We start from the raw sequence: 22218 nt of genomic DNA, 5'->3' as shown, positions 1-22218 counted from the left end.
GGATGCTTAACATTAAGCTTTGCCTTGTGTTACTGCCAGTTTTCTGGGTAGTTTTTATTATTATTATTCTTGTTTAGTGCCTTAGGATATGTTATGGACTAACTTCAGAGTCAGATGGTTGGGTCCGCCGAAGGGTAGGTTACAGCCTAGTCTAGTTCCACTACATGGTAGCCCTCCAAAGCTATTGCTCAGCATTAACAATTACTTAGGCCTTTTTATGCCTAACTCTGTTTTTGCAACAGCAAAGCATATTATACAACATGAACATGTTCTGTGTTTAATATTCTGTTAAAGTTATACTACAGAACTGCATTTACAGGCATTCAGCTAGAACATACTATACTTAATCTATGCCTTGGATAATGGAAGACATTGGAGAAGGACCATATGAAACTTGAAACATTGGGGGAGGATTAAGTATCACATTTATTTGCAGTAAATAAAAACAAACTCTACCATTATGCAACAGTATTTTATTTTCTGCCTTAAACAAATAAAAGCATATTTTCAATTTGAGGTAAACCATTAGTAGTAGTTTGCAGAGTATAAATGTCTCTAAAAATAAAACAGCAACACAAAGGTCATGACAAGATTTACATTTGTCTCGAGACCTTCATTAGGTAGTTCATTCAGTACCACTTTACACAAGCTGTCTGGCTCAAACAACCACGCTCTTCACTTGAAGGCCCAGTGTAACCAAAATAAAATGCCATGAAAGTGTCAGGTCTAGGAGAAGGTCATCCATTCTCACCACAGATGGTCTCAGGCACTTTAACACGTTGTGTCAACTTTACGAAAGCTGCTGTTGTGCAATGCACTCTACTTCTGAATAATTCTGCCTAGTTTACACCTTCCCGCTCAGGACTTGGTTCATCGTTCTGGTCATGTTGCCAAATTGAAACAACTCGGTTGAAAAACCGAACCAGAGAAACTAAATACAGGGAGCTATACCAGACAAGGCAGCCAAGCAGAATCACCTGGACAAGAAACACATTTACAAGCAATCAGCAAATCATTAGTTATCTCTTTGAATTTCTGAGAAAGTTTTGCAGAAGTATTTTGGATGGTGAAGAAGAACGTTTACATTTTTCCTTGGTCAAATCCATTTATCTAGCCCCCTCTAGTAGGAGACTAGGTTACAGAGTTGGAACAAACTAGCAATTAAGCATAAATGTGAGCTAAGAGGGCAAATAAGTAAACAGGAATTCAAAGTTCAGGTCTCCCAGGTATAGCACTGCTGGTTATGCATGAGATTGTGCCGCTTCTTTTAATGGCAATGTTCCAAAGCAACAAAGGCCTCAACGCAGAAACAGCTTCCACCACGTTATTTTATTTGGTACAGGAAATTTGTGTAAGTTACATTGACCAGTAATGCTTTTCTGCTAGTGAAAGCTGCATGTACAAGGGTATTGTTAATCATGCTATACCAGCAAGTCTTTTTTAGGACTAGGAATCAATAGCAGCTGATCTTCCCTGTTTAATATCATTTCATTAAAATTCACAGAAGAGTTTTACTAAGAGGAAAAGTGAATAGCAGTCCAGTTGAGTCACACTTCATGGTGTACCTGGGTTTTAGGGATGCCTAGTTACACTCAATATCTAAACCTTTCTAACACTTCTGATGTGCTTTAAAAGTAAACAAAGAATATTAATCCATGCATAATTATGCATGACTGAATACATCAAGTATTCTTCAGTTCATATTAATTTTGTAAGTATCTAAAAGTGATTTAACCTCTCAAAAATTATCTTTTTTTAAAGCAGTTAGTGTTTCATCTTTAAGCTACTATGTAACTCCTTTAAAGCCAAATTATCTTACATAATAATGAATGACATTGCATCACAAATGAGTATGATGCTTCATGGACAAATAAAATATAGTCCCTTTTCTAAAGGAATTACAACCCAAGGCCCAGATCCTGCAGAAGCTAACGCAAAACAAGATTTAGTGGAATCTGTGTTGCATACATGAAGTTACTCTTGTGCTTGTGTCTGCAGTGCTAGGTTGTTAATGAAAAACAGGATTTCAACCTACTGTGCACTAAATGGTGATAGAAGAAAACAGTAATAGTCCTTTATTGCCAAAATTGCAGTTTACTTTAGCACAGACATTTTTTGTGCATACTTCAGATTATGCAGGTTTAAAAGAAGACACATCTTAGACCTTTAGTAGTTTACCACTAAATTTGAAAAGGAAACCTTTGAAAAGAAACAATTCATTGTAACTTTGGACCTTTTGTAAGCATTGCTGCTGTTGCAACTTGTAACACAGAAGTGGAATGTTGCAATGATCCTTTAGGACTCAAAAATAGATGGTTCCTCACTGCACTCTCTAGTCTTTCTTTGCATTCTGGGCATCTTTTTCTTCTTCATCAGAGTATACAGTGGGTTCCTCCCCTTCCTTCAGCAGCTTACCAACATGGTGATACTTAACTGGGAAAAAGAAAAGAATCCAAGTCATTATTCTGCCCTGAAGATATACCTTTTTAAACTCCTACATTTATTTCCTGAATTCCAAAATGCCTATATTATAATGAAACAGCTCTCAGCAACTTATTCCAAACACTGGGAGGAAGGAGAAAAGCCGAAATCAACTACCTGAACTACTATTAATGTTGTAGTAAGTGTAAGAAACTTGCAAAGTGAATGTAACTATAATTCTCCTTCTATTGCCTAAGCCAAAAGACAAATGAATGTGAAGACACATGTAAACTGAGGGACTCATCCAGCTAAAGAAACAGAATCCTGGATTAGATTATTTTTCTTGCCAATGTCAAAACTAATTTTTCAACCAATGGCATTGTTAGAATATTTATGTTATGTATTATATACATATGCACATACATATATGGACACATGTACACAACTTTCAAGGGGTTTTATTTTTTGTAACACATATTGAAAATATCCAATAGGACAGAAGAGAGATCCTTTCTCCCAAAGATCAAGATGGATTGGTTATCCAATTATGCAGCTAAGCCTCTGCCTTATTTTATATCTCTTTTTGAACATGTAAAACCACCAAGATCGTATACACGTAAGAAATGAGAGCTATGCTATGTTGCCCATCTGTCAACTTCAACAAAGCAAAAGATGCCTCTGACTACAGATATTTCAGACTAGCATTGTTATAATTAATGAGAATTTAAAACAACTAATTGCAAAATTTACTAGAAACATAGTAATAAAAAGAGTGCAGTTCATGGTCAGTCCTGATGCCCGACTCTTGAAACAGTAGATTTATAGTTTAGGTCAGATATTTGGTAGCCTAGTTCTGGTTTCTGCAACATACTTGTTAGCATAATAAAACAGCCATTCAGTGTGGCGTGATTAACAGTCTTGATTAAGACCGGAAGAACGCCAAAATAGTAGGGGCACATCAGGTCAAGACTGAGATGTTCTAATGACATTATGTGGAGGAAAGCTCCATTCTAGCTAGTGACAGTAAATCTTTAATACTGCACACTAGATTTAAAAACAATTTGATTTCCACTATACTACTTTTTTGTATATGCAATTTCCATCACACATATATATATATAAAAATTCATCAAGACAAACAACTGATACATTTATTTTTTCTCTTATCTGAGTAGAAATAATTCCTTTGGTGTTCACTTGCCTAAAAGGCATAATGAGATATGGAGGAATTATTTTTCATCAACAAGATGCACAATAGGAGAAAAAAAATCATACCAGTGGGCATGCCCTGGTACAAGGTCAACACACCAATTTCCATAAAACTATGGTTTGAAGTTCTGCTTTTTGAGTAGCAAGTTGAGGCACAGGACACAAAACAGTTAGAATTGCCTTTTTTAAACTTTTAATACTAAGCATAGAAAAACAAGGCAACTATGAAAGTGACTTTGTTGTGTTAATTTTAGAACAAACATCTCAAGTGTGCAAGTTGACTGTTTTCCACAGCCATTCTGGCCAGCACTGGCACTGTAAGGGCCAGGCTGCTTGCAAGCGCAGAAGTGGCATTTGCCCATTCCTGAACATCTTCTGGGGGAGAAAGTCAGCTGGACACGGTTGTTCATGAATCTGATAAAGCCACCAGCAAGGCCACGCAGAATAACTTATTTAGAGTAAAAAAAGTTATATCAAGAGCTCTAAGGGGAAAAGGCCTAGTTTAAACAGCCTTCCAAACTCAAAAATCAAGTAATACTTTAAATGTTACTCTTATTTCTGAGAAGCTTAACAGGACATAAGCTTCATTTTTCAGTGCATTAAAATCTAATCGTCTTTATAGATGGGGTCTTAACTGTATCAAAACCATGCTCTCAATTTCCAATTCCTGTCAACTTTTTGGGTGGTCTTACAGATATCCTATGACAGAGTGCTTCCATCTCTCCTACTCTTCTGTCAGGAACAGAAGGAGGGAGAACGCAGAAGGAAAACCTGACATTTCTCTTAATTCTTTTGAGTAACAGTAATTTGAGTAATACTTAGTAAACTGAAGTATTAACTCAAAGTAAGTTTCCAGCATGATGTTTCCAGCTGGTAACAGCCTTTTAACCATTGCTTTTCCTATTACACACTAGTTAGCTACTTCTTTGTAAATAGGTTTAAAATTCCTTACAAGTGAATTGTGACTCCCAGTCCCTCAAGGTCTCTTGCTGTGTAGCGTTGAGATCAGAGAGGTCATCATAGTCATCCCTCAGAGCCTCCTTATCCAGGCAGAAAGTGGCAAGACCTCGGGATGCATCTCTTCCAGCAAAAATCCCATACGGGCCCTCTTTAAAATGAAAACATAAGGAGCATTATTACAGAGGTAATGGATGCTGTATGATCTTCATGGATTAGAGTCCCCAACCTGAAAGAGATGATGAGTTCCTACCCTGACCAGTGGGTCAGAAGTGCCTCAAACCTCTGAAATGTTTTTAGGTTTTATCCTACTTGGTAATAAGGGAAAACAGAGGAAGAGGACAAGAAACAAAACCATGGGAAGAGATACTGAGTTTGCTGAAACATCAGGACAATGAACCACACAATGGTTCAAGGAACATACAAACAGGGTAAGAATAAGCACACAAACTGGGAAGCACATCCTCAGAAAGAGGAACAGAGGAAGGATTTGCAAGTCTGATGTGAAATGGAAGTTTTCTAAGAGATGCTCCAGACTTAAAGAGCTGAAAGGATGACTTGACAGAAAATGTAGTGGAGATACAATAAATTACCAACTTGGAAGAAACATCTATTAAAACTTTCAAAATTCAAGATGAACTCCAATGATCAAAACATGCAACTCACAGTAAATCAGAGATACCTTATCAAGACAGACTCTTGCTAAACTTCAGTAATGATTAACTTGCTTGCATGACAAGCCGAAAATGGAGATACCACATGTTGCAACCAGAGATTGAAAGTTCTTTTTAAGAGAGCTTGAAGTTAGATGTGAACTCTGGTTACCGTAGAGAGCATGCTATCTTCCACACCCCCCAGGGTGAGCTTTTTCCTAAACTCAGCAAAAGAATCTTACTTTTCTGTTAAAATGAAAACCAAACTAGCCAGACACTGTGACGAACCATTCAGCAATTACCAAGTTAGATACAACGGGCAGCTTTTACTGTTGCCAAGGAAGGTAGCACCCAAAGCATGGTCCTTAAGTCAAGTGGCTTTTAGTTTGCACAAATACAAAACTGCACATCTGTACATAGCATCTCGACTGCTGCAAAATGCAAAGTTACAGTCCAGCATCATTCAGCAACAGTCTCCAGTCTATGTTTGGACCAAAAGTAACAATCTCATCATGCTTCCAAATAGGTGGTGTCTCCTGCATGATTCTCTTTGGCTCTGAGCAGCACTGGCAGCCACCAGCTGTCTGAACAGCTCAAGAGTGGTTATGCCAGACAGATCCTGGTACAAATTAGGAAGCCTCAGTGAGGCTTTTTAACCGGAGGCCTCTGTTAAAAATAAAAACCTATGCCCTAGTGGAGGTGATTAAACTCTTACATCTGGGTGCACATACTCCCACCCATGTCATCACTAGCTGCTCTATAATCCTCTGCATAGCTTATTCAATCTTTGCACATTTGAACTGCCTACACTCCTGATAGGAACCTGGTTTAATCTAAATTGCTAGGTATTTAGTATAAATATTATGCAATAGAGTGATGTCCACTAAAGTTGGGAATGGAATGTAAACACTGAGAGAACACTTTGCTTCTGCTGCCTGGCATCAGGCAAAGGCACCCGAGGCCAATGAAGCCGCCCAACCCAACAGCAGCACAACCCCTTACAGTACTTGTGGTACTTGTAATCTGCCCTGGGAAAATAAAGAGAATAATGAAGCAACGTAGCCTGGCAAAGCCGGAGTTTTTACAACACTGAGGCCCGACTCTGGAGCCCAGGCAACCGCAGTAATCCTGCCCTCCACCTCACCCGCGGAGGCAGGTCTCCAGCATTGCTGGTTGTGGGATCTTGTCACAGGCCAAGCTCCGCACACCCTTCCCAGCTCTAAGCAAGCCGAATCCTTTCCAAATCTTCAGATCGTGAGCAGGGGTGAGAGGGCACGGGCAGCTTAGCCGAGCGTTTATCCCGCAGGCCAGGAGGCGGGTTAGGCATTAACGCGGAGCACGCTGATGCCCGCGCCGCAGGGAACAGATTGCCCCGCCAGCACCGGGGCGCACCCGGGCTTGACCCCCCCTGCCCGCGGGGTCCGAGCGGCGGCCAAGCCACCGAGGCCCCCGAGATTCCTCCGGCCGGATCCCGGGCACAAAGTGCCGGGGGTTCCCGGGCTGGACCCGCCCCGCCGCCCCGGGCTCGCCGCGCCGCCGGCCCCCGCCCGCCCCGGCCCTCACCGGGCCCGTAGAACTTTCTGGCGCGGGTCACGTCGAAGACTTTGCCGTTGATGGCCATGAGGATCCGGGGGTCGCGCACCCCGTCGTAGGGCCGCAGCTGCGCCAGCGTGAAGTCGCGGCGCTTCATCTTGGGCAGCGGGGGCGGGTCCGCCTCGCCCGCCGGCGCCGCGGGCCGCTCGCCCCGCAGGATCTGGTAGAGCAGGAAGAGGCAGAGGCCCAGCAGGCTCAGGTTGAGCGGGGAGCCCACAATCTCCAGCAGCAGGCCGCCTCCATCAGCCGCCGCCGCCTCCTCGCCGACCACCGCCGCCTCCTCGCGGGCCATCGGGCTCTGCTGCGCTCCGGCACGGCGGGCTCTGAGGCGCGATGCGGCGGCGGCACCGGCAGCGAGGAGGAGCCGCCCCGCCTCAGAGCGCTGAGGGGGCGGGACGCGGCCGGCAGGCGGGCTGAGGGAGTGGCCCGGCCGTGTGGGGCCGGCAGCGGCGAGAAGGGAGGCGCTGAGGCGCAGGCAGAGCTGAGGGCGGGAGGAAGTTGAGGCGAGGGCGCCGTTCTGTGTGAGGCGGGCTCGGCGCCGGCCGGCTCCTAAACCTACTTCTGACAGTAGGTGGTGGTGTAAGCCAGGCGATGGCGGGCGCCGCCCGGCGAGCCCTCGGCCCGGCGAGGGACGCCGCGCAGCTGAGGACAGGACGGTTCCACGGAGGGCGCCGCCGGCCGCCATTCCCCGCCGAGGCGGCAGCAGGTCAGGTCAGGCCGCTGCGGCAGCGGCTCCGTTGCACACGGTTTCACAGAAATTTTGGCAAAAATAACCTCGGAGTTGCGTTAGACCCGCGTCAAAGCTGCCGCGCTGGCCGGCTGAGAGCCAGCCGGTCCCTTTCCTGTGCGAGGGCGCATCTTCGTTTGCCTGACGGGGTTGTATCTTTTTGCAGTGTGTACTAGCGGTCATGCCAAACTCAAAAGTAGGAGAAAAGGGAGGAAATTACCAGATTTCTGCGGGTTTGCCATTCAAATAATACTCCCTGCCCCCCAAAAGCCACAAAAGCAGCAACCACAAGCTACTATTATAACGTGAAAAAGAAAAGTGTCCAGTTGTGGACTTCTTTGTTCAGGCTTCTTTTCAATGGAAATTTTGGTGAAGTAAGACTTAAGATGAAGGAAGTACTAACTTGATTTATCTACTCAATACGGTGTTCACATGGAGCAAATGGAGCCCTGAATAAGGCTAAGTACTGCTGGTGTCATCTGCCTCTTGGTATCAGGTGTGAGAAAGCAGAAGTGATATTTTGGGTCTGAGTAGTTGTCTCTGCAAATCATGTCCTCACCATCCTTCAAAAAGAACACAAACCAGTGCCCAGTCAGAATATCATCGTTCCCTCTGCACAAGGAAGTAATATCACTCAGGGTGCATGTGGAGAAGAAATGCAGTGTATCAACCTTGATCTTGCATTGTAGCTTGGAAGGTGGTTCATATCACTGCCTCAGTGCATGAAGGTCACTTTTACTGAACCTGTTATTGGGACGTTTTGTTAAATAGAATCAAAAGCAGTGCATTTCATTTACTTTCTAATTCTCAGTGTTAGGCAAATTTTAACTTTGTGGGCCACCGAGGCTACTGATAAAGAGTTTTGCCTTTTGGGATACACTCAAGACCTCTCAGTACTAAGGTGTTTAAACATGTTGGCTCTTGCAAGGTAGGGTATTTGGTTCCACCTGCTGTCTGGTTTGGGAAGCTCCTTGTTTTATTGTGTCAGCACTTGAACCTTGATCTGTCTTTTCATGATATACACTGACTTCTGCTTCCACCTGTAGTGTGACTTGAAAAACTCATTGTTTCATTGATCTGATGACTGAGATTTGTATTTGGTAATAAAGTAGGTCTTGGTTTTGACCCTATTTAGGATACTAGACAAATCTCTGAAACTTTAGTATTATTCAAACTAGGAGCCGTATTACCTAGATGGAAGTTGATTCTGCTCAGTATAGACATGACACTATTACACTTTATCATGTTGATATTACATGTTAGAGGAATAGATGTAAAAAACCCCAGAAATTTGGAGGGAGAATTTTCTTTCATTTTTTACAATACATTTTGTTCAAGAGAGAGGAAAAACCCAGACTCCAAAACAACCCCAACCTTGAATTTGACCATGAACCAGACACTGAAGGGAGGGAAAAAGCAGCTCTGTTTATGCCTAGTATCCTAGAGAAACCATCCAAGAACAGTTCATTCTTAGATAAAGAAGGGCCAGGAAACAGTGCCAAAATTGATAGAATATCAAGTTATCTGCCATACAAGCACTGGTCCCGCAAGTTACAGTTGCCCAACTTCAAGCTCTTTTTTTTACCTTGCAGCATATCAAAAAACATTCATATGTCTCAGAATGCATCTTCCTTAATAAGAACAGATATTTAGAAATAAATGGGTGTAAATAAAATTGATACATCAGTCAGAATTATCTAAATTCATGAACCCTTTGTTATACATTTCTCGCTAGCAAGCTTACATGGCAATTCCTTTAAACGGAACTGAGGTTCTAGTCAGAATGGAGTTGGCCCCAGCTCCAGTTAAATACCATAGGCATTAGCCATAAACCAGTTAAATCCCACACAGGTTTTCCTCTCCATTGTAGAGACAACAATAGTTTCCTCTTGAAACCATTTTGTTAACAACATCTATGAGATGGGTTAATAAAACAGTTCTAATGTAATGCTCTTATTAATTGAAGAAAACACTGAACTCAGATAACTTTCATATCCTTGCAAATCAGAATAGTTCAAACAGTTTTAAAATATTCCTACTTGTTTTCTGATAACCAGCATAAATCTGTTAGAGATAAAGCAAAATTAGCTCTACTACACATCAGCATTCTTTTTTTGGCTCTATTTTCACTTTGGAACTTGTCTGGTAGATTTAATGAATCTTTTAGAGCATATTTAATGCTTCTAAACAAAATGTGCTTTGCCTTGGTTCCCTGTGATACACTTTAGCTTGACCAAGGTCCAACAAAGGGACCATTGTTACCAACCTGGTTTTGGTCTTCATGTTCTCTCATTGTTCCTTTGGAAGCTGTCCACAGGAATTCTTTTCTCTAACCTGCTTGACAGACAATTTTAATTTAAACTATGACTGCAAGATGGTTTTCAGAACTTTGCAAAGATACTGATGCCTGATTTGCGTTGCTTGTGAGCAGATTGCCAGAGCTTCTGGTCACCTGGAACTATTGCTGGCTTTCATTCAACCTGCAAGAACCTGGGGTTTCTGAAGTAGAGATGAGATATCTTAGTCTCTGAGCTTACTGAGAACTGATGATGAATAAAACCACTGGCAAGTTAGATCTTTACTGTCCCACCTAAAGTCTGATTTGTAAGTCCCACCTGAGAATTTGAGAGACTTCAGTAAAGTACGATATTCTTGCATTACAAACAGCTTGTAACATCAAGTAGCAGCCATAGAGAGAAGTTTTTGCTTTGCGGTCTAATGGCCTCTTGGAGTCTGTAGACTTCTCAGGGCACTAAATAAAGAAACTAAAAAGCAAGACTAAATGTGCCTTACAGGGACACAAGGAATTCAAGCCCTCTAGAGAGAGACAACATATTATATGAGTCCATCCAATAAATTTATGTAGGCAAGCTCCATCATACCTGCCTGTTTCTCACAGCTGGTGTAATACAGGTATTACTTCTCCCTTCTTCCCTTCTGGTAATAATTTAACGTACCAACAAGGAAAAAGAAAGGAATGATGAGGAGCTGTAATCTCACTCTTCCTTTACTGACTAGTGCCCACCAATGCCAAGAAAACTAAACCCCTCCCTAAACTGCAGAGGTCCAGTAGGTCAAATGTACTCCTAACGCTGGCAGCAGGCATTATATTAAGCTGCTGTTAGAGTATGTCTGTTCCAGGTGCTGAGCAGGCACGTGACCTAAGAATGCCCTGAATTATGTCTAGTCCTCAGATCAAAAGCATAGAACATCTTTCTGCTGGACTGCTTTTTTTTATTTTAGGGTTTGGTTTTTTTTAGTTTTTATTTCCATCTCTTTACATTTCTTTTTATTTTTTAGTTGCATCTTCTGACTTTCAGGCTGTGTTCTTCATCCAGCTAAGTGCTAGAAGAAAGAACTTTGCAATGTGAAGAAGATGCTATGCTGAAGGCTATCAAGATCTTGTCATTCCTGGAGAAAGATGTGTAAACATCTGCAGCATAAAGCAGCTCCAGATGGGAATTTTTACCAAGTTTTAGAAAATGTGTCAGAGGAGGGGGTTGGAAAGTCAGAGACTGCTCATGCTGGAGAATTGCTTTCCTCAGAAACATACCGATGTGAGCTTGCAGCTAAAACCTCCCCCCTCCCCAGCCTTACCTTCCCCCTTGCTCACTTGTCTTTGAGGCTGCCAGGACTATGGTTTTTGATTCAGTCATGCTGAACAGGACTGACCATCACTGTGACAAGAAAGCTTGCTTGGTCAGTATGTACAGCAACCACACTAGGAAGTTTTGGAGATGTCTTATCTTTTAACTGTAGATGAAAATCTGGGTGTGAATTCTCAGTATGGGCTCCTTATTTGAAAGGCAGCAGATGTCAAAAACAGTCTGGACAAGCAACTTCTGGAAGAGGCAAGGAAAAAAGAAAACAGAAGTCTGCATGTGATTCTTGCAATGTAACAGTCTCAGTATCCCTAGAAAGCACATTGATTGACACTGAAAGAGTAAATAAAATCCCTGACTTCCTGAAAATAACTGCTTGGATTTGCTTACAGATCTGATGAGCCAGGAGGGTTTTATGTATCAAAAATAACTGGATGACATGAAGGAAACTTGGTGGATTCACAGATTGAGTCAAATCAGCAGCACTGTTAGAGGGAGTAGGAAATGTTATCTCTGCTCTGTTAGTGTCAGATAGGGAAATGATATCCATTGCATGTACATGGCTTCTTCACAAGGACCAGTTTTCACTTATGCTGGAGACATTCACTTTGCATTTTGGAATGCATGAGCAATCTTCACTTGTGTCACTATATCCCTCAAGTAGGGCCTGTCGTTTGTCTGCTGCTATGATGGAGTGCTAGTTCTGCTACAGAGCAGATCCGTCTGTTTCAATGTGAATTGACAACCAGCTTCAACATTAATAGATTTAAAAATTAGAAGAAGGGACGTATCAATAAACTAGGATGGCAGGGTTTTCTAGGTTTGCAACATTTCAGTTGCAGAAATGCAAAAAGATAGGCATGGATTCTCATCTCAGTTTGAATTTGTTTAGCTGAAATCTGCTTCTAACACCCCTAGTTGATTACAAAGAGGGCTTTCGCTGCCTTTCTTTGGTCTGCTTTGGTTAGGAGGTCACATCCAAAGCAGCACAGACAAGATGAGGATGACTGAGTAAAAAGAAGAAAGCAGCAGCAGGAAGACAGACATGCAGAAGGAATATCACTTGCTTTTTTCCCAAAATCATGTAGGTGTCTAGTTAGATCAGATACACTTCCAGGTGCAAGCCGAATTTCTGTCTGTTCCACAAATGGTTCCTTTTATCTTTGGTTTTCTGATTTTTATTAAACAGTTGAAGACAGTTCAGTCGTGCTTGGTTTGACGCAAAGTTAGACTGCTACCTAGTGATCCAGTGGAATCCAGTTTTCAACACATTAGGGAAGTATGCCATTAATTTCCCAGCCTGGTGCTGTTCTAGCTGTTCTAGTCATGCAACGTCCTCAATGGGAAAATCTTTCAGACCCTCAAAGTCATCCCACAGCCTGACAGATGTTACACAAAATTATGTACGCTGAGAAGATGCCTTGCACCGTGCCCCAAACCCTCTAGGCGATGTGCTGAATGCAGATGTCTTAGGTCATCAAGCTTAATGCTTTCCCAAGCAGTTGTGCTTCAGGAGCTAGGCCAGGGAGCTGCCTGCTACTTCATGCTGTAGGCCTGCCTTACACAGCTGAGGGTCTCCCAGGTCTGTCTGTAAGATTCCATGGACGCCAACCCAGTGGGGAAGCCCAGGAAGCCTTGGAGATAGCACAGACTTTCCCACTCCGTGAAGGCAAAGGAACCCAAATTCCTGCAATATCAACTCCCTCCATTTTATTTAACGTGATTTCCCCGGCCAAGCGTCGCTTTCTAAGGGAGGCAGCGCGGCCGGCTCTGACGGGCGGTCCCAGCACGGTGGTGCCGAAGGGATTCAGGGGAGGCCCCCGCCGCGGCGCCCTGCGCGCCAGTTCCTGCCGCCGTTCCCCGGCCCTCCGGAGGGGTCTGTGCTGCTCCACTCGCTCGCTCCCACTCGCGACCAACTCCCCTGCTGCCGCTAACACGGTGCGCGGGAGGTGGGGCCTGCTACCTGGTGCACGAGACCCGGTGCCCGGGCCGCGCGCTGCGTGCCGCTGGGCGGGGGCGGGTGCGGAGCGGGGCGCTCGGGCGGAGCCGGTGAGTGGCGGCGGCGGGTCGGGAAGGGAAGGCAAGGCAAGGCAAGGGAGGCGATATCCGGGAGGGGGGCACGGCCCCAGCCAAGCCCCAGCCCGGGCGGCTCCGTGCCCGCTGCCCCGGCAGGGCAAGGACTCCTGCCCGCTGCTCCCGCCCTCCCTGTCCCTCGGCAGCGGGACCGTGCCGGTGAGAGCTCCTCGGGTCGAGCTTTGCACACGCGAAACCCTCAGTGCTTGGCAGTACTGGGTTAACGCTAACGGATGTTTTGTGGCGTTCGCGAGCGGCGTGAGCTTTCTGCCATGCACTCTTTGTTCAAATGCCTTATTCACCAACTGCTGCCTAACGTTTCCTTTCTCTTCCCGCGAATGTAGGGTCAGTCTGTCAAACTAACTTGGCATCCTCATCCTTGATTTACAGACTTGCAGTCTTTCGGGGTCAGATCTCTACATTTTATGCCCTAAACCAATTTTTTAACCTATGCTAGTTAGCTGGAGTAGTCGTGGTTATTAATACGAGCTGGACTTTATTTTATCTTTTGCTTTGTTAGTGGAATTGCTGGCTGTCTTCCAGATGGGAAGTCTTAACACTGGTGTTGGGGACTGGGAGAATCCGTGTGATCTGAGTGAGTATGCAGTGGTGATGTGAGAGAAGTATCAGAGTCTTGTAAAGGGAGCAGATCGGATCCATAACTTGTAGTAGAATGAAAAGACACCTACAGTGCAATTTCTTTCATGATTATTTTGCTGATGCACTCCATAGTTTAAGAGCTTGATCTTACAAACAACTGTATGCAGGTGTAAAGCCTTAGTCATGTAATGACTTTGATGAATTTCCCATGATAACTATCCCTGTGCAAGTAGGAGTGGCTCATGTAAGTGCAAGTGCTTTCATAGAGGTAACAAGCTGCAGGCAGGGTATGAGCACAGAGTATCCAAGAACCCCAGCGAACCACCTCTAGTCTTTTCTGTAGTGTAGTCCAACTACTTTCTTGGAAATGTCATTTGAAATGTCCCTTTCCCCTTCCAGCCGTGCCATTGTGCCATGTCCTTGCACCACATTTTACAGAGATCTCTGTGTGAGTGGATTCCTCTGCCTAGACCCACGTAATCATCAGAGCTTGTCTGATGCAGGTTTGGATGGGATTTTATTAATTTCAGACATGGTGTAGCAGATTGGAGACCTGGAAAGAGGTAGCCTAGTACACATATTCTCAGCCGCTTGGGATTACAATCACTGTAGATCTTTTACACTTTGTATTGTCCTTCTGATATTTGGTGGAAATTGAAGGAGGTTACAGGTTACTTGAAGTATACTGTTAGGAACCTTTAAAACAGAAAGGCAAGTTTGGTGGCATTATCTTTTATTAACAGCTTAATGAACCTGAGTTTTCTATTTCTTTTTCTCTCACAATAAATGATAATTAGGACTCTAGTACCTTTGCAGACACATTGTAAGATGAGAAATGCAAATATATGCTTGTCTTGCTGTTATAAAACAAATGCAGTGAAAGATTAATCCAGTGATTTCATGGGCATAGAATCACATTTTGCACTGTTTGGTTGATTGGTTGTTTATAGTTTGGACTTCTAGCTATATAATGTACAGGCCAGTACTTTGTTAGTGCTTCAGGCCAATTCCTGAAAAATATTGCATCTGAAAAGTTACATTGACGTAGTGAAATTGCTCATCTGTTTCTAAGGAAGGTCCGTAGATGACATTGCAAGATCAACACAGTTACACTTCTCCAGACTGAGCTCCTACACAGTCATAAAAAAATGCAGCCCTATTGCACAGGTGAAGTGTGACCTTTGCAAGGATTCCAGAGCTATCCAGCCCAACAGAGGATTTGTGTCCATAGCTGCAAAATTCAAAGTTGGCTCAGTTCTTACTCACTAGAGTATAAGAAAGTGCAAAGCACTTCTTCTTACCTTGGACTTTGTGACTGACTCAAGTTTAGTATATATATAGATTTATGTGATTTTCTATGTATATAAACGCTTTTTCTACTATGCAAAACCAAGTTACTTGGATGTTACATGAACCAAAAGTAAACTCCTCTGGTTTTTTAGATCATCGTGAGTTGGAAGACTTTTCCACTTAAGCTGTTTGCTTGTGTTTCTGTCAAAGATTTGTTGGAAGTTTTCTGAAAATGAAATGTCACAGATTCCTGTGACCACAAAGATGAAGATATGCCCAGTACAGATTTGATGACTCAAAACTCTTTGTCCTTTGGAACCCACAGCACAGGTTTTTGGCTGTATTCAGACATTTGGGAAGTTGATCCCCTTTTAGACTTCTTTTTAGGAGCCAGTAAGTGCAGACTTAACCAGCAAAAGTTAGGTTTTACAACTTAAGAAGTTTTACTGGCTTTAGCTTCTGTTTCAAAGTTAATATTTGTCTCTACTTGAAATGTATCTTAATTTACCAGTCAGAATTTGCTGCAGACAAATGCACAGCTATGTTTTCTTTCACCAGAAGATGTATGACAGTCAAAGACGAAACAAGAAATTTTACTTGGTCCAAAGACCTGCTCAATGTAGGCCCATTTATTTAGATTCTAAATAAATTTATTTAGACATCAACAGTTACTTAGAATATTTCACTAAGAAAGCACTAGCTGCAAAAATACTGGGATCATACATAAGTGTTAAGAGAAGGGCAAAGATGTTACTCCGTTTTGAACAGCTGTGAAAATGGGCACTCAGTGCACAATACTTTGTGTATGTGAAAGTCTAATACATTTAATACCAACAAACACATCTTTAATTGTTACTGCTTAATCTCTGCTAAAATCCACTACAACTTTGACCAGAATGCTGACTGTATCTAATCTTGTTGAAGTGTGTAGAGATTTATTCATATTTATTTATTTATATGAACTCTCATATATAATGAAAAGAAAGTACACATTGGTTTAGCAAACTGGGGTGTTGATTTTTTTTTTTTCCTGAGGATTTTCAGTAATCCTTATGTTTGTACTGTGGAGAGTGTACGTGGTGTGGTTGGTCTCAATATCTTTAGTTATGTAACATAAACATCAAGCTGTGCAGTAAGTCAAACGGGACAAAGCAGCGTGACTGTAGTCCCTGTTGTACATCAGACAGCAAGCCTAGGCTATGATAGGAAGAGCTGAACTCAGTGGAAAGACTGTCATTGATTTTAATGAGCTCTGGATATGGCCCAAACTCAAGAACTGGTGGCTTGACTTTATTGGAATGCCACCAGCATCATGTTGATTCATGCGTACACAGATACATATACATTATCTTAAAGTTTAAAATAGCTTTCAAAAGCAATGCCAATGCCACAAGCATAGATACCATTTGAATTTCATTGGTTTCTTCTAAATGAATTTGAACACATTGTATGAGATTTTGTTACTTCACATGGGTTTTAGTGGAAATGCAGTCCCGTCCTGTCATCATTCCCTCAGATAAGTTTCTATGCCAATTATTCTGTCTGTTTAAGGTCAATCTATTGTGTAGTTTAAGCATAAAGCTAAACAGATTTCTCTCCATCTGAAGAGGTTTATCTCCATATCTTGACAGCTTATATGTGCAATGGAAGGAGTGCTACAGGTTAGAACTTGAAACCACCTCTTTGGCGAGCAGCAGACACTGAGATTTGCAACTGATGTTATTAACAAGGATCGTTTTAACTACTGTTCCTCCCTCACTCCTGCTGACTATTGCAGTTCCCCCCATAAATCTTATGACATCTTATCAGGTCATAGCTCACACAGCCACGTGATCGTGCAAGAGTCTGAACATTCTTCTGTCCAACCAAAACCAGGCAAAACTGCCAAAATCATACTTGGCCACAGAGCTTGAAAGCGGGATCTTTAATGATTCAGAAGCTGAAAATGAAGAGGGCACCAAGTATTATTTTCAACATACCCTCTTGTTTAAGCCATCCCATAGTTTTGCTGACTCAGGAGTGCTGAATTGGAGGTAGCTGCACTACTCTAACCTCTTAAGACTGTAGGAAACAATGAGGATCTTATTTCACAGCTTCTTTTCAAATTGCTGCTTAAAAGCCTGTGGGGGAAAATGGAGGTTAGTGCACATACTTATTTTGCTAACAACTTTGATGCCCTCTCTAGAGCTAACCTCAGCAAAATGGTATGTCAAGGAGTTATACAGCCTCTCCTGCTTTCACTGCCATTCTTTGGCTTTTCATCTGCTGTTCCAGCCCTTCATTCTTTCTGCTGATCGTGCCTTTCTTAAATTTAATTGATATTTACTAGTAAGAAGAGGCTGCCATCATTCATAGAAGTCTGTTAAATATTATTGCTATAATATGCCAGTAAATGTTACAATAGCTTGCAGTCAAGTGTGTCCTTTCCTTTCTCCTAGTTTACACTTTACAAGATCATTTTTTGTATTCCACTGGGTAGGTTATGTGGGAAGGATACCTGCCAGCACATAAGGGGTTAGTTCTGCTGTAGTTTGGCTGGTTCTTTGCCAATCTTTGCTCTTTTGAGTGCCAACACTTTTTTTTTTTTTTAAGATTTCTAGCTTAGCAGAGTTGGAGCTGCAGCCCTTACCGTGCAATCTGGGGACATTTGTTTCACCCTGGATCATGGTATCTAGCAAACCAGCATCTTTTCCCAGGCAGCCAGGTGACTAAGAGTCTAAGGCTCTTTCTTGAGATGTCAGGATAAATTTTATCCCTATGGTTCAAGAAACTATTCTTATATTCCTAAGCACTGGTAATGACAGGAGGGGGAAGGCTTAGAGAAGACACATTCTCTCATCCTATTTTTCAAAGCAGCATCAGGATTTCTGAGTTCTCCTGAATTTACCCTCTGTTTTCTTATGTGATACATTTCATTATCTCAGTAGGAGGAAGTGAAAGGGCGAGGGAAAGAAAGCAGGGGAGGTAGGCTGTGTGGTTTACTTGACATTTGAGAAATGGTCCACGAGTTTATAAATTTAAGCTATAGACCTGTAGTATAGTTACCCAGGAACATGCTACAAGCGTGGAGTATGTATGAACAGTGCTTGTTTGATTTTGTTGCTTCTATACATTATATTCTAGTCTGCCAGCAAATAATTTCACACCTCATAGGGAGCTTGTGGATTTATATAATTGATTCCTTAAATCTTAGTTTAAAAAAAGGGAGATGTCAACACAATGTTATAGAGAATGGGGCATAGAAAACCTCCTGTGCATTAGGAGAGTAAACTCAGCTGGAGATGCCATTTCAGAATTGCCTTGTGTACAATACTAATGAAAGTTCTTTCCAAAACCCTTTGTTCTTTCTTTGCAGATGTATTAAGAAAGACATTATTTACAGATGAATAAAGCTTTAAATTTTTAAAGATTTTGGTCCTTTGAAAGAGATGTAGACATGCAGTTCTTCCACATCAGAGTAAATTTCAAAACCACAATGCAACGTGTCCGTGGGCTCTTAAGAGTTCAAGACCAACACAGTGAGCAGAACAACATTAGACTGTTTATACACCTGTTAACTACCAGCATGTACTTCTTTAAGCATTTATTTTTTTAATGCTTATTTTCTTTTTTTGAATCTATCTTTTGTACATTATTACTTTGTTGCTACTGTGGTGACTGAAGAGTGGATTTAATGAAAGTTAAACTCCTAAAGCTGTGGGTTCCACAATAATTAAAAATGATATCTTATTGTACAAGAAAATACATTAAATTCTTACAATAAATCAGCTTAAAGCAAGAAATCTGAGTAAAGGAAAGACTATCTCACAAGTTCTTGCTTTAGTTGATTTGTCAAGCTTCTAGGCTATGCAAAAGGTTTTTTTATTATCTTTTTAATGTGAAGCAGTGTAAAATCATGTTAAATAGAGGAAAGAGTGAAAAAAAGGAGCAAACCAGCCGTTATTATTGTGATGAGTATGAAGAAACTATGTTATAAACCATACCACCACAACTTTTGTGGATTGAATTAGAGGAAAAAAGGGAATACAAGCAATTTACATGCTCTGATTCTGGTGATCACATTTCTTCTGCTCTACTGGCCCTCAACCATGGCCATTGCCGCTGCTTTGCATTCTGCAGTTACACAAGGGATAAAAACAGTCACAGGGTGTGACTTAGATTTTATTCTACTATACATTACACAGCATCAGCACAATCATGTGCCCTCATTCCTCCAAAGGAAAAATATTTCAGATTTTGACCAGGTTTTCATTTTGGTGGGAGGTGTGTTACATTCGTAACGTGCATGGGATTCTTCAGAGATAACGTATTTCCTGTTTGTAACTGATTCTGATCAAAATAAAAGCTTGATCATCTATCACTAATACTATTTTTACTGATGCCCAGTGGTTATTTTGCAACATTCAATGGCACTTCCTTTGGATGTTTTTACTAATATCCCATTATATTTAGCAATATGAACTTATGGTGAGAAAACATTGCACAATCTAGGAAAAAATCCAGAAGTCTTGCTAGTGTTTAGCATTCGTACTTGGTTGCAATTGCCTTTGTGAAATATTAAATCTCATCCGTAGTGAGAAAATATTATGATATAGGTATTGTGTAATCAAGAAAGCAGTGCAAATCCATCTTGTAACTTAGCTCATCAATCTTTAGTTGCTTTTAAATACTATCTAGTCTTATATACATTACGTATAAATAATCTTTAGTAGATGGAGGCCTTGCTTAGTATTTTCATGACTAAAGGGAGCTCTCTGAGCACAGAACAAGCATAGCTAATCTTTAGACCTCACACTAGCTTATTTCCAGGCAATATATTGAGTCCCTTGAGGACTCAATTAGTACCATGCCAGACAGTATCAGCTATATTAGCCTCTATGTTATATCGAAAGGAGCTGTTTCATGAGAGGATCTGAGTTTGTGTTCTTGCGCAGGTGCTGATAAAACCTGTAGAAGGGGTAGGTGACTTTTCAGCTACATGGCGCATGGTGACAACTGCTCTTCTTCCTGTTTGGACCTGCAGCGTCGGCTGGTATTTTGCTGCATGGAAACTACCTTGATGGAAGGAACTGCTTAGTAGCAAGGATTCAATACCTGAAGCCAATACCAGTGGATCTCGAGTATGTTCTGTTTAAAAGCTAGCAACAGCCTTTAAACTGTGGTGAGGCTGAGAGTGGCATTTATCCTAGGAAAGCTGTAGGTATCCCCTAATCTCCGTGGTAAAGCAGAAAGATACTAAAGCAATGGACTTAAGTTTGTCGTGACTCTTAACTGTAGCTTTTTCCGATACTGCTGATCCTGGGATGGTAGGTAGACCCATCAGCTCAGAGCGTTACTTAAGTGTATGCCCAGCTCTGTGGTTGCACTGTTTGAAATGGGAGTGACCAAACAGAGATCCAGTTTAAGCATGTGATTATGTGTCTTAGTGTCACAGAACTGTAGCTTATTCAACAGTTTTAGGTAAAATTCTTCTGCAATTAGCTTATTTCCTGCCTCTGGATATTTATTAGATATTTTCCCTTCCCATTATGATGGGAACAGCTCCAGCATATTTAAGAGACAATTGGGATCACACTGGGATATTTAAGGATTCCCAGAACTTGAATCTGAGTAATATGTTGGGCTACCATGTAAGGACTCTGCTGTGCTATGGGTCTGTTCTGGTGCAATTGGCTCAGTATGAGGTATTTTTTATTATGTGATGATTTTAAAACTCTGGAAAGGCTGAGGCAAATCATGTAGTGCGGTCATTGATTATTATTTTAACTCAGCATTTTGATGCCAGTGATCCTGTAAGAGTTCCCACGGCTGAAGGCTGGCTAGTGAACTTAAAGTTATCTTGGATATTTATAGGGTGCCTATTCTTGTAGGGTCTTTCTGGCTGTCCTTATTGAGCAAGGGAGGATGGGGAAGGACTCTAAAACACAGTTCCAGGCACCAGGAACTTTGGATTCAGTTGCAGTTTATGGATTCTGGAATAGTCACTGAATGACTCTGCCTCAGTTCTCCCATTTGTATCTGCAGTATGGAGTAATATTATATTCTGTGCAGAGGGACATGGGTCTGGTGCTTGTGATTAATCTTGCAGATATCAAGTGGTAAGAGTAAATTTATTATTATTCAATACTTTCTACTTATTTTGCAGTTTGTGGAATGAACCAGGTAATGTGTTCATGCCTTTATACAGAGGAAAGCTAACAAAGAAAGCGAGATGTTACTATTGCCTACTAATTTGAGTTAAATGTCAAGAGTATGCAGTTTTGACTTTTATTTTTCTGTTCATTTCCCCTTGGAGCAATAAAGCCTGCAGGCAGGACATTCTGGGACCTTACTGCCCTTCTCTGAAGGTTAATGGTCACTTTATCTTTAGCCTTGTGTTTGCAGGCACGGGAGTCAGACAGCCTTTTCCCCACAGCCCATGATTTCCTGTATTATTACTTCAGCCTACAGCCAGTGAGATGGTATCAGAGATGACCTTCTCTTTTGAATTTTTATCTCAGTTGCAGTTGAAATTCAGGATGTTGATGGTTTTAGGAGTATTATTCCAGATGTGTGAGTCCCTGGTTCTCCTTTTGCTAATACCTGTACAAACAAATCAGGAGTAATTCTGTTGAAGAGGTGGGCCTACATTAGTGCAAAACTAATATACATGGGAAGTCATTAAACTTGATTGCTATTCATAGCACAAGCATTAGTGGCAATGTCAGTCTGATCTGTCTCCAAGGGAGCTTGGCGAGAGTGTTGCAAGGACATTGACTGGATCTATCCCTAGAGGGGAATTTGGGAAGAATGGGGTGTGGAAAACTCAATTCATTATTCACGTCTTCTCAGGATATTTGTTTAGACTCAGTAACTGTTACCTCTGATGTTCGACATCTAGACTAGGCATTGGTCCATGTGCCTGTAGCTACATACTGTGTTCTCACATTTCTTTCCAGATGGTCTTGTATATTGGTGCCTGCCTGGACGCCAAGAAGGAAAAGTTGTGTTGTTGGAACTTAATATTTTTTAACATGGTATTTTCTTAAGTCAGAATGTGTAGAAATAGAGCTCCTTTGTTCAGCTTCTGCACTACCCCCCCTTAGACAAAAGA

General features: G+C 41.9%; 2 protein-coding genes across 4 annotated transcripts in view; one reads left to right on the top strand and one right to left on the bottom strand.

Moving 5' to 3' along the window:
- Positions 1 to 458: 458 nt before the first annotated feature.
- PGRMC1 (progesterone receptor membrane component 1) lies at positions 459 to 7262 on the bottom strand. The gene is made up of 3 exons (XM_054839192.1): positions 6804 to 7262; positions 4583 to 4738; positions 459 to 2433 (listed from the first exon to the last, which is right to left on the bottom strand). Exons 1-3 carry the CDS (start codon positions 7123 to 7125, stop codon positions 2333 to 2335), a joined length of 579 nt encoding a protein of 192 aa, XP_054695167.1. The 5' UTR covers positions 7126 to 7262; the 3' UTR covers positions 459 to 2332.
- A 5781-nt stretch (positions 7263 to 13043) lies between these two features.
- KIAA1210 (KIAA1210 ortholog) overlaps positions 13044 to 22218 on the top strand; it is a 60675-nt gene continuing 51500 nt past the window's right edge. Inside the window, exon 1 of one of the 3 annotated variants that reach the window (XM_054839424.1) lies at positions 13044 to 13211. The gene's annotated coding sequence lies outside the window, so the exon portion shown is untranslated. Of the gene's footprint in view, positions 13212 to 13380; positions 13395 to 22218 lie in introns of those variants that run through there. The other 2 variants (XM_054839428.1, XM_054839435.1) reach the window with 2 other exon arrangements.

Source organism: Grus americana, chromosome 12 (genome assembly GCF_028858705.1).
Source record: "Grus americana isolate bGruAme1 chromosome 12, bGruAme1.mat, whole genome shotgun sequence".
In the NCBI taxonomy this organism is placed as follows: domain Eukaryota; kingdom Metazoa; phylum Chordata; class Aves; order Gruiformes; family Gruidae; genus Grus; species Grus americana.
Note: the sequence above shows the minus strand (reverse complement) of the source record. Positions and strands in the feature narration are given on the sequence as shown.

Coding starts and splice junctions, on each gene's coding strand:
- PGRMC1 (XM_054839192.1), bottom strand. CDS start 7,125: ATGGCCCGCGAGGAGGCGGCGGTGGTCGGCGAGGAGGCGGCGGCGGCT. Junction 4,739..6,803: donor CAGAAAGTTCTACGGGCCCG/GTGAGGGCCGGG, acceptor TTCATTTTAAAG/AGGGCCCGTATGGGATTTTT. Junction 2,434..4,582: donor CTGGGAGTCACAATTCACTT/GTAAGGAATTTT, acceptor TCTTTTTCCCAG/TTAAGTATCACCATGTTGGT.